This window comes from Cherax quadricarinatus, chromosome 20 (assembly GCF_038502225.1).
Source record: "Cherax quadricarinatus isolate ZL_2023a chromosome 20, ASM3850222v1, whole genome shotgun sequence".
Classification (NCBI taxonomy): domain Eukaryota; kingdom Metazoa; phylum Arthropoda; class Malacostraca; order Decapoda; family Parastacidae; genus Cherax; species Cherax quadricarinatus.
The window spans coordinates 43,757,631-43,770,721 of NC_091311.1; the positions used below are offsets into that span (position 1 = coordinate 43,757,631).

The 13,091-nt window shown below is 40.5% G+C and overlaps 1 protein-coding gene across 3 annotated transcripts in view; it reads left to right on the forward strand.

Annotated features, from left to right (window-relative positions):
- LOC128703879 (vesicle trafficking 1) overlaps window positions 1-13,091 on the forward strand; it is an 85,060-nt gene that overhangs the window by 11,095 nt on the left and 60,874 nt on the right. For all 3 annotated transcript variants that reach the window (XM_070087025.1, XM_070087024.1, XM_070087023.1), the window contains exons 3-4: window positions 2,564-2,682; window positions 3,372-3,544. In XM_070087025.1, the coding sequence (XP_069943126.1) occupies window positions 2,564-2,682; window positions 3,372-3,544 (292 nt within the window). The remainder of the gene's footprint in view (window positions 1-2,563; window positions 2,683-3,371; window positions 3,545-13,091) is intronic.

Below are 13,091 nucleotides of genomic sequence, written 5' to 3' on the forward strand. Positions count from 1 at the left end.
CAGCACATCCATTTGTAATTCATCCTGGCCTACATGTTCTCTTGGACCCAGATCCAGGATGAATCTTACCATTTTATTCTGGGTGATTTGCAGTCTATCTTTCAGTTTTTTTGTCAAGGCAGAGTACTATGAAGAGCAAGCGTAGTCTATATGACATTGTATAAGGGTAAGACATGGTCTTGCGAGCCTCAGTAGAGGAACTTAAGTCTGGCATTCGCTTTCTTTTCTACACTGTTCCCTATCAATTCTCCTGACATGAATGGGTCAAAGGGGATTTTCAGATATTTTGCTAAGGAAACTGAAGTGATGGGTTCTCCATTACACCGGACATTAAAATTATTTGCCCTTAATAATAATAATTAATAATAATAATAATAATAATAATAATAATAATAATAATAATAATAATAATATCTTTATTTCTACAAGTACATGTACAAGTTATACAGGCCTAGCTGACATCAGTGACATACTACTACATAGAAAGCTGCTTGTTATGCAGAGCATTTCGGGCAAATTAGGTCAGTTTTTTCCCAGGATGTGACCCACACCAGTCGACTAACACCCAGATACCCTTTATTATTGATGGGTGAACATAGACAACTGGTGTAAGGAAACACGCCCAGTGTTTCCAACTGTTGTGGGGAATTGAACCCGGACTCTGTTTGTTTCGTGCCAAAGAGTATGGCTTCCGTTTTCCCGAGGTGTAACGATAGTTTGTTGTCTACTAACCACTTGCTGCAAGTCTCCAGTTCCAGTGTTATTACAATAGCTATATGTTGTGGGTCTTTACCTGACACTAACAGAGCACTGTCATCCACATACAGTAGGAGTTTGCACTTGACACTGATGGGCAAGTCGTTTACATAACATAGAAATAATAAGGAACCCAGAATACTACCTTGGGGAACTCCACATGCTATTGGCAGGGGTTCCGATTCTGTTTTGTTGATTTTATCCATTTGTTTCAAGTTGTTAAGATAGGACTTAAACCAGTCTACAGAATCTATGCCAATACACAAATAACCCGCACATAAAAGAGAGAAGCTTACGACGACGTTTTGGTCCGACTTGGACCATTTACAAAGTCACACAGTGTGACTTTGTAAATGGTCCAAGTCGGACCGAAATGTCGTCGTAAGCTTCTCTCTTTTATGTGCGGGTTATTTGTGTATCGTTCCAGTCACGGTATTGTGCCTTTTTTGTTATCTACGCCAATAGCTTGAAGTGTCTTACATGATATATTGTGGTTGACAGTATCGAAGGCCTTTTGCAAGTCTGTTACCATTCCTATGAGGTTCGCTATTGACATTTCAATTCTCATGTAATCCATCAGATTAATTAGGGAGGTGTCAGTTGAATAAGATGTCCTAAAGCCTGATTGGTAACTATGAAGAATGGTGGTGATGGGTGGAATAGTGAGGGTTGTGGATGGAGTAGTGATAATGGTGAGTGGAGTAGATATGGTGGTGGGTGGAGTAGTGAGGGTGGTGGGTGGAATAGTGAAGGTGGGTTCTTATTTAAAAACCCATAACAAAAAAATTGGGGTGGTTTTTGGGGGGCTGGAACGGATTAACGGCATTTAAATTAATTTCAGTGAGGGAAATTGATTTGATATACAGTGGACCCCCGGTTAACGAACTTTTTTCATTCCAGTAGTATGTTCAGGTGCCAGTACTGACCGAATTTTTTCCCATAACGAATATTGTGAAGTAGATTAGTCCATTTCAGACCCCCAAACATACACGTACAAACGCACTTACATAAATACACTTACATAATTGGTCGCATTTGGAGGTGATCGTTAAGTGGGGGTCCACTGTATGAGCAAATTAAGTTACGAGCTCGGTCACAGAACGAATTAAACTCGTAAGTCAAAGTACCACTGTATTTTTTTTTTTTTTTTTTTGTTGTGTATCTTTATATGTATATGCTTCTAAACTGTTGTGTTCTGAGCACCTCTGCAAAAACAGTGATTATTATGTGTGAGTGAGGTGAAAGTGTTGAATGATTATGAAAGTATTTTCTTTTTGGGGATTTTCTTTCTTTTTGGGTCACCCTGCCTTGGCAGGAGATGGCCGACTTGTTGAAAAAAAAAAAAAAAAAAACCTAGGTAGGAGACAGCTGATGAGGTAAAACACAAAATTTGTTTCTAAAATAGTTTCCAGTTTTCCTTGTACGATCACATCCTCACATCTGGCTATAAAAGCCAGACTAGTTCATAATTATCCAGGTAAATGATTTCTGGTCCAGTAATAAGTTGGCATTCAAATATAGTACTTCTATTTCCTCACCATGAGTGTTCGTTTCTCTTTGCTGGATCCTTAATCCATAGATATCTTCTTCCTTCAATGCACCAGCCATATCCCACTGAGGCAGGGATCCATAGATACATATGCACATAAATAGCATTCTTTACTTTCCTTTGATGTTGCATAATGTAAGGAATGAATAATTTAAACACGCATTGTTAAAAGTTTATTTTTCACTGGTTCTAACATTGCTTATTTATCTAATTTGTGTAAACCATTGATCAGTTGATAAGTTTTATGCTGGTTTTCAGGAAAATTCTGCCAATGAATCTGTAACAAATGATATTGCTGGCCAAGCTTTGGTAGAGAATGTAGCACATAAGCTCTTCATGTGGGCTGATGGTGAGGACCGTGCTGCTAGATTTAATAAGTGAGTATTTTCCTTTTAATTTCTTAACTCTGTTGGTGCCTGTGTCTGAGTATTGTGTGTTTGTGTTATTCAAAGACAGCCACTTAAAATTGCAAGGAAATGGTCATATTGAATTTGGTTATTTTGCTGGGCTTTTCATTTATCAGGTAAATAAAACAATGCTTATAAAGTTTCTGGTGTTTAATACATTTGAAAAGGTGTAATAGACAACAATATCTGAACTCAAACAATTGCTTGGGCACAGTTGTGCTGAATTTTTGACATTTTTACTACCAGGTATAATAAAACAACTTCATCTATCTTCCTGAGTCAGTGATGGATGTAACATAGTACCATCTGTTGAGCATTAGACTTGTATATTTAATTAAAGTGTTTATGTTAGAGTATTACTTAGAGAGCCGAGGATGTTGCAGTTTAGAGGATCGTTGAGTTGTGATGTCAGTGTACTTCAGAGAAGACAGTGATTGAATGAATGACAATGAAAGTGGTTTTCCTCTTATCAGGTCACCCTACCTTAGGGGAGATGGCCGTTGTATTAACATAGAAAGTGTCCTTGTATTACTTTTGGTAAGATAGTGTGCATTATATTATTTTCTGAATATTTTGGATGCTGTTAGTAATTTCTCACCTTTTGTATTTTATGGATCCTGTTGGTGAACGTTTCTAAACTCTTTCTCTGTACTTAACAGGAATGTTGTAAAAGTCTTCTATACAGCTGGCCTAATGTTTGATGTTTGTGAAGTATTTGGTGAGTTGACAGAAGAAGTTATATCTCAGAGGAAGTATGCCAAGTGGAAAGCCACCTACATTCACAACTGTCTGAAGAATGGGGAGACACCCATCCCAGGACCCATGGGAGGAGGTAAACCTTCTCTATAATTAGTGTCCTATCAATTTGTATATACTATATGAGTCATTCAGTATGCTTTCATTTCAGTGTTCTTGAAAATAATGTTTAAATTGCAGGTATATGCTGTTGAGTAACTAACATACTAATTTTGCATTATTCAGCATGATAAAATTCCAAGTTAGTATTACAAATTAAGAAACATTTAAGTGCCATGCTTTATTCATATTTTGAATTTAATATGAACAAGTATTTGTGCTTGAGACTTATATTGTAGTGTATGTTTATATGTATGAAAGTATAGTGGTATGAACACACTTATATGGGTGTGAAGCTTGGGTTGTAAATTCTGCAGCGAGGAGGCAGTTGGAGTTGGTGATGTCCTGTCTAAGGGCAATGTGTGGTGTAAATATTATGCAGAGAATTTGGAGTGTGGAAATTAGGAGACGGTATGGTTAATAAAAGTATTAGTCAGAAGGCTGAAGAGGGGTTGTTGAGGTGGTTTGGTCATTTAGAGAGAATGGATCAAAGTAGAATGACATGGAGAGCATATAAATCTATAGGGGAAGGAAGGCGGGGTAGGGGGTCGTCCTCGAAAAGGTTGGAGGGAGGGGGTGAAGGAGGTTTTGTGGGCAAGGGGTTTGGACTTCCAGCAAGCATATGTGAGCGTGTTAGAAAGGAGTGAATGGAGACGAATGGTATTTGGGACCTGACGAGCTGTTGGAGTGTGAGCAGGGTAATATTTAGTGAAGGGATTCAGGAAAACCGGTTATTTTTATATAGCCAGACTTGAGTACTGGAAATGGGAAGTACAATGCCTGCACTTTAAAGGAGGGGTTTGGGATATTGGCAGTTTGGAGGGATATGTTGTATATCTTTTTACATATACGCTTCTAAACTGTTGTGTTCTGGGCACCTCTGCAAAAACAGTGATTGTGTGTGAGTGAGGTGAAAGTGTTGAATGATGATGAAAGTATTTTCTTTTTGGGGATTTTCTTTCTTTTTGGGTCACCCTGCCTCGGTGGGAAATGGCCGACTTGTTAAAAAAAAAAAAGTTTATACGTACTGCAGATAGTAATGACAATAGCTTTTATGTTATTGACCAGGCAATAGAATAATGTTGGACTTCAGGATGTACATGTTTATAGAGAAGCCACAGATATATCAGATCACTTTTTAGTTGTAGCTACAGTGAGAGTAAAAGGTAGATGGGATACTAGGAAAATGGAAGCAGAAAGTAAGATTGAAGTGAAGGTTTATAAACTAAAGGAGGAGGCAGTTAGGGTAAGATATAAACAACTGTTGGAGGACAGATGGGCTACTGAGAGTAGGCAATGGGGTAGAAGATATATGGGGTAAGTTTAACAATACAGTATAGTGTTAGTGTTCAGCAGAATTTGTGGTTGCAGGAAAGCGGGTGAAGGAGGGAAGAAGAGCGATTGATGGAATGATGATGTAAAGAGAGTAGTAAGAGAGAAAAAAATTTAGCATATTAGAGGATTTTACAAAATAGAAGTGATGCAAGGAGGGAGGAGTATATGGAGAGAAAAAGAGGTTAAAAGAGTGGTGAAGCAGTGTAAAAAGAGAGCAAATGAGAGAGTGGGTGAGAAAATAAGAAAAAGTTTTGGAGTTAGATTAATAAGTTTGAAAGAATGGGTTTTAGTTAAAAATAGGAGAGGGGAGTTACTAAGTGGAGAGTTAGAGGTATTGGGAAGATGGAGGGAATATTTTGAGGAATTGTTAAATTTTAATGAAGATAGGGAAGCTGTGATTTTGTGTATAGGGTAAGGAGGAATAACATAGGAGTGAGGAAGAACCAGTTGTGAGTGTGGAGGAAGTGTGTGGGGCAGTGAGTAGAATGAAAGGGGGTAAAGCAGCTGGGATTGATGGGATCAAGATTGAAATGTTAAAAACAGGTGGAGATATAGTTTTGGAGTGGTTAGTATTTTTATTTAATAAATGTATGGAAAAGGTAAGGTACCTAGGGATTGGCAGAGAGCATGCATAGTTCCTTTGTATAAAGGCAAAGGGGACAAAAGAGTGTAAAAATTATAGGGGAATAAGTTTGTTGAGTATACTGCCTGGTAAAGTGTATGGTCGAGTTACTATTGAAAGAATTGCGAGTAAGACGGAGAGCAGGATAGCAGATGAACAAGGAGGCTTTAGGGGGTATGTAGACCAAGTGTTTGCAGTGAAACATATAGGTGAACAGTATTTAGATAAGGGTAAAGAGGTTTTTGTGGCATTTATGGATTTGGAAAGGACATATGATAGGATGAATAGGGGGGCACTGTGGCAGATGTTGCAAGTGTATGTAATAGGAGGTAGGTTATTGAAAGCGGTAAAAAGTTTTCACGAGGATAGTGAGGCTCAGGTTATTAGAGTTCATAGGCGAGAGGGAGATTTCCCAGTAAAAGTAGGCCTTAGACAGGGATGTGTGATGTCACCATGGTTGTTCAATATATTTATAGACATTGTAAGAGAAGTGAATGCTCCGGTGTTGGCAAGAGGTGTGGGGTTAAAAGATAAAGAATCTAACACAAAGTGGGAGTTGTCACAGTTGCTCTTTGCTTATGACACTGTGCTTTTGGGAGATTCTGAAGAGAAGTTGCAGAGGTTGGTTGATGAGTTTGGTAGGGTATGTAAAAGAAGAAAATTAAAAGTGAATATAGGAAAGAGTAAGGTGATGAGGATAAAAAAATTAGGTAATGAAACATTGGATATCAGATTGGAGGGAGAGTGTATGGAGGAGGTGAATGTGTTCAGATATTTAGGAGTGGATGTGTCAGCAGATGGGTCTGTGAAGGATGAGGTGAATCGTAGAATTGACGAGAGGAAAAAAGGTGAGTGGTGCACTGAGGAGTCTGTGGAAACAAAGAACTTTATCCATGAAAGCAATGAGGGGAATGTGCGAGAGTATAGTTATACCAACGCTCTTGTATGGGTGTGAGGCATGGATTGTGAATGTTGCAACAAGGAGAATGCTGGAGGCAGTGGAGATATCATGTCTCGGACAATGTGTGGTGTGAATATGATGCAGAGAATCAATAGTTTGGACATTAGGAGGAGGTGTGGGATTACCAAAAGTATTATCCAGAGGGCTGAGGAGGGGTTATTGAGATAGTTTGGACATGTAGAGAGGATGGAACAAAATTAAATGACTTTGAGAGTGTATAAATCTGTAGTGGAGGGAAGGCAAGGTAGGGGGTCGGCTTAGGAAAGGTTGGAGGGAGGGGGTAAAGGAGGTTTTGTGTTAGGGGCTTGGACTTCCAGCAAGCATGTGTGAGCATGTTAGATAGGAACAAATGGAGACAAATGGTTTTTAGGACTTGACGTGCTGTTGGAGTGTAAGCAAGGTAACATTTATGAAGGGATTCAGGGAAACCAGCAGGCCGGACTCGATTCCTGGAGACGGGAAGTACAGTGCCAGCACTCTGAAGGAGGGGTGTAAATGTTGCAGTTTTATAACTGTAGTATAAGCATGCCTCTGGCAAGACTGATGGAGTGAATGATGATGAAAGTTTTTCTTTTTTGGGCCACCCTGCCTTGGTGGGGAAATGGCTGATGTGTTAATAAATAAATAAATAAAACAAAAATGAATAAGTTTATGTGTGTTAGCCCTTTTAATATTGCTTTTGCTGTTTTTACTATTTTAAAATACTACCTATGGTAGTATTTATAAAGGAAAAAATGTTTTGTGTGTTGCATAGGGATTGATAACCCTTCCATTATGCCATCCTTCTGCTTACCTAAATATAGCCTTACATTACTGAAAGTCTTTTGTTGGTTTACTCTATAACCAGTGTATCTGCCTGACTAGCTCTTTATCAGTGGAAATTAATATTTGACATACCAGCTGTCTTTGCCAAGGTAGGGTGACCCACCAAAAAAAGGAAACATTCACCATCATTCATTCAGTGTCCTAGCATCCCTGTGGCTCATCTGTGACTTTATCTTCTAGTAGTGTCCCTGAGTTTGCTTCTCAAACAACTTAACGTCTACCTTATCAGTTCCCCTGAGTATTTCGTATGTTATCATTTATCCCTCTGGTTCTGTCCAATATCACTAATTGTGTTTTATATATATATATATTTTTTTTTTTTTTTTTTTTCAACAAACCGGCCGTGTCCCACCGAGGCAGGGTGGCCCAAAAAGAAAAACAAAAGTTTCTCTTTTCAAATTTAGTAATTTATACAGGAGAAGGGGTTACTAGCCCCTTGCTCCCGGCATTTTAGTCGCCTCTTACAACACGCATGGCTTACGGAGGAAGAATTCTGTTCCACTTCCCCATGGAGATAAGAGGAAATAAACAAGAATAAGAACTAGAAAGAAAATAGAAGAAAATCCAGAGGGGTGTGTATATATATGTGCTTGTACATGTATGTACAGTGTGACCTAAGTGTAAGTAGAAGTAGCAAGACGTACCTGAAACCTTGCATGTTTATGAGACAGTCAAAAGACACCAGCAATCCTACCATCATGTAAAACAATTACAGGCTTTCGTTTTACACTCACTTGGCAGGACGGTAGTACCTCCCTGGGTGGTTGCTGTCTACCAACCTACTACCTATATATATATATATATATAGTGAGGCTCAAGTTAGAGTATGTAGGAAAGAGGGAAATTTTTTCCCAGTAAAAGTAGGCCTTAGACAAGGATGTGTGATGTCACCGTGGTTGTTTAATATATTTATAGATGGGGTTGTAAGAGAAGTAAATGCGAGGGTCTTGGCAAGAGGCGTGGAGTTAAAAGATAAAGAATCACACACAAAGTGGGAGTTGTCACAGCTGCTCTTTGCTGATGACACTGTGCTCTTGGGAGATTCTGAAGAGAAGTTGCAGAGATTGGTGGATGAATTTGGTAGGGTGTGCAAAAGAAGAAAATTAAAGGTGAATACAGGAAAGAGTAAGGTTATGAGGATAACAAAAAGATTAGGTGATGAAAGATTGAATATCAGATTGGAGGGAGAGAGTATGGAGGAGGTGAACGTATTCAGATATTTGGGAGTGGACGTGTCAGCGGATGGGTCTATGAAAGATGAGGTGAATCATAGAATTGATGAGGGAAAAAGAGTGAGTGGTGCACTTAGGAGTCTGTGGAGACAAAGAACTTTGTCCTTGGAGGCAAAGAGGGGAATGTATGAGAGTATAGTTTTACCAACGCTCTTATATGGGTGTGAAGCGTGGGTGATGAATGTTGCAGCGAGGAGAAGGCTGGAGGCAGTGGAGATGTCATGTCTGAGGGCAATGTGTGGTGTGAATATAATGCAGAGAATTCGTAGTTTGGAAGTTAGGAGGAGGTGCGGGATTACCAAAACTGTTGTCCAGAGGGCTGAGGAAGGGTTGTTGAGGTGGTTCGGACATGTAGAGAGAATGGAGCGAAACAGAATGACTTCAAGAGTGTATCAGTCTGTAGTGGAAGGAAGGCGGGGTAGGGGTCGGCCTAGGAAGGGTTGGAGGGAGGGGGTAAAGGAGGTTTTGTGTGCGAGGGGCTTGGACTTCCAGCAGGCATGCGTGAGCGTGTTTGATAGGAGTGAATGGAGACAAATGGTTTTTAATACTTGACGTGCTGTTGGAGTGTGAGCAAAGTAACATTTATGAAGGGATTCAGGGAAACCGGCAGGCCGGACTTGAGTTCTGGAGATGGGAAGTACAGTGCCTGCACTCTGAAGGAGGGGTGTTAATGTTGCAGTTTTAAAAACTGTAGTGTAAAGCACCCTTCTGGCAAGACAGTGATGGAGTGAATGATGGTGAAAGTTTTTCTTTTTCGGGCCACCCTGCCTTGGTGGGAATCGGCCGGTGTGATAATAAAAAAATAAAATAAAAAATATATATATATATATATATATATATATATATATATATATATATATATATATATAGGTAGTAGGTTGGTAGACAGCAACCACCCAGGGAGGTACTACCGTCCTGCCAAGTGAGTGTAAAACGAAAGCCTGTAATTGTTTTACATGATGGTAGGATTGCTGGTGTCCTTTTTTCTGTCTCATGAACATGCAAGATTTCAGGTACGTCTTGCTACTTCTACTTACACTTAGGTCACACTACACATACATGTACAAGCACATATATACACACCCCTCTGGGTTTTCTTCTATTTTCTTTCTAGTTCTTATTCTTGTTTATTTCCTCTTATCTCCATGGGGAAGTGGAACAGAATTCTTCCTCCGTAAGCCATGCGTGTTGTAAGAGGCAACTAAAATGCCGGGAGCAAGGGGCTAGTAACCTCTTCTCCTGTATATATTACTAAATGTAAAAGGAGAAACTTTCGTTTTTCCTTTTGGGCCACCCCGCCTCGGTGGGATACGGCCGGTGTGTTGAAAGAAAGAAGAAAGATATATATATATATAATATATATATAATTTATATATATATATATATATATATATATATAATTTTTTTTTTTTTTTTTTTTCAACAAGTCGGCCGTCTCCCACCGAGGCAGGGTGACCCAAAAAAAAGAAAGAAAATCCCCAAAAAGAAAATACTTTCATCATCATTCAACACTTTCACCACACTCGCACATTATCACTGTTTTTGCAGAGGTGCTCAGAATACAACAGTCTAGAAGCATACACATATAAAGATACACAACATATCCCTCCAAACTGCCAATATCCCAAACCCCTCCTTTAAAGTGCAGGCATTGTACTTCCCATTTCCAGGACTCAAGTCCGACTATATGAAAATAACCGGTTTCCCTGAATCCCTTCACTAAATATTACCCTGCTCACACTCCAACAGATCGTCAGGTCCCAAGTACCATTCGTCTCCATTCACTCCTATCTAACACGCTCACGCACGCTTGCTGGAAGTCCAAGCCCCTTGCCTACAAAACCTCCTTTACCCCCTCTCTCCAACCCTTTCGAGGACGACCCCTACCCCGCCTTCCTTCCCCTATAGATTTATATGCTTTCCATGTCATTCTACTTTGATCCATTCTCTCTAAATGACCAAACCACCTCAACAACCCCTCTTCTGCCCTCTGACTAATACTTTTATTAACTCCACACCTTCTCCTAATTTCCACACTCCGAATTTTCTGCATAATATTTACACCACACATTGCCCTTAGACAGGACATCTCCACTGCCTCCAACCGTCTCCTCGCTGCTGCATTTACCACCCAAACTTCACATCCATATAAGAGTGTTGGTACTACTATACTTTCATACATTCCCTTCTTTGCCTCCATACATAACGTTTCTCGACTCCACATATACCTCAATGCACCACTCACCTTTTTTCCCTCATCAATTCTATGATTAACCTCATCCTTCATAAATCCATCCACCGACACGTCAACTCCCAAGTATCTGAAAACATTCACTTCTTCCATACTCCTCCTCCCCAATTTGATATCCAATTTTTCTTTGTCTAAATCATTTGATACCCTCATCACCTTACTATTTTCTATGTTCACTTTCAACTTTCTACCTTTACACACATTCTCAAACTCATCCACTAACCTTTGCAATTTTTCTTTAGAATCTCCCATAAGCACAGTATCATCAGCAAAAAGTAACTGTGTCAATTCCCATTTTGAATTTGATTCCCCATAATTTAATCCCACCCCTCTCCCGAACACCCTAGCATTTACTTCTTTTACAACCCCATCTATAAATATATTAAACAACCATTGTGACATTACACATCCCTGTCTAAGACCTACTTTTACCGGGAAGTAATCTCCCTCTCTTCTACACACCCTAACCTGAGCCTCACTACCTGGAGTTTACCTGGAGAGAGTTCCGGGGGTCAACGCCCCCGCGGCCCGGTCCATGACCAGGCCTCCTGGTGGATCAGAGCCTGATCAACCAGGCATTTGCTGCTGGCTGCACGCAAACCAACGTACGAGCCACAACCCGGCTGGTCAGGAACCGACTTTAGGTGCTTGTCCAGTGCCAGCTTGAAGACTGCCAGGGGTCTGTTGGTAATCCCCCTTATGTATGCTGGGAGGCAGTTGAACAGTCTCGGGCCCCTGACACTTATTGTATGGTCTCTTAACGTGCTAGTGACACCCCTGCTTTTCATTGGGGGGATGTTGCATCGTCTGCCAAGTCTTTTGCTTTCGTAGTGAGTGATTTTCGTGTGCAAGTTCGGTACTAGTCCCTCTAGGATTTTCCAGGTGTATATAATCATGTATCTCTCCCGCCTGCGTTCCAGGGAATACAGGTTCAGGAACCTCAAGCGCTCCCAGTAATTGAGGTGTTTTATCTCCTTTATGTGCGCCGTGAAGGTTCTCTGTACATTTTTTAGGTCAGCAATTTCACCTGCCTTGAAAGGTGCTGTTAGTGTGCAGCAATATTCCAGCCTAGATAGAATAAGTGACCTGAAGAGTGTCATCATGGGCTTGGCCTCCCTAGTTTTGAAGGTTCTCATTATCCATCCTGTCATTTTTCTAGCAGATGCGATTGATACAATGTTATGGTCCTTGAAGGTGAGATCCTCCGACATGGTCACTCCCAGGTCTTTGACGTTGGTGTTTCGCTCTATTTTGTTTCCAGAATTTGTTTTGTACTCTGATGAAGATTTAATTTCCTCGTGTTTACCATATCTGAGTAATTGAAATTTCTTATCGTTGAACTTCATATTGTTTTCTGCAGCCCACTGAAAGATTCGGTTGATGTCCGCCTGGAGCCTTGAAGTGTCTGCAATGGAAGACACTGTCATGCAGATTCGGGTGTCATCAGCAAAGGAAGACACGGTGCTGTGGCTGACATCCTTGTCTATGTCGGATATGAGGATGAGGAACAAGATGGGAGCGAGTACTGTACCTTGTGGAACAGAGCTTTTCACTGTAGCTGCCTCGGACTTTACTCTGTTGACGACTACTCTCTGTGTTCTGTTAGTGAGGAAATTATAGATCCATCGACCGACTTTTCCTGTTATTCCTTTAGCACGCATTTTGTGCGCTATTACGCCATGGTCACACTTGTCGAAGGCTTTTGCAAAGTCTGTATATATTACATCTGCATTCTTTTTATCTTCTAGTGCATTTAGGACCTTGTTGTAGTGATGCAATAGTTGAGACAGACAGGAGCGACCTGTTCTAAACCCATGTTGCCCTGGGTTGTGTAACTGATGGGTTTCTAGATGGGTGGTGATCTTGCTTCTTAGGACTCTTTCAAAGATTTTTATGATATGGGATGTTAGTGCTATCCGTCTGTAGTTCTTTGCTGTTGCTTTACTGCCCCCTTTGTGGAGTGGGGCTATGTCTGTTGTTTTTAGTAACTGTGGGACGACCCCCGTGTCCATGCTCCCTCTCCATAGGATGGAAAAGGCTCGTGATAGGGGCTTCTTGCAGTTCTTGATGAACATGGAGTTCCATGAGTCTGGCCCTGGGGCAGAGTGCATGGGCATGTCATTTATCGCCTGTTCGAAGTCATTTGGCGTCAGGATAACATCGGATAGGCTTGTGTTAACCAAATTTTGTGGCTCTCTCGTAAAAAATTAATTTTGATCTTCGACTCTCAGTCTGGTTAGCGGCTTGCTAAAAACTGAGTCATACTGGGACTTGAGTAGCTCACTCATTTCCTTGCTG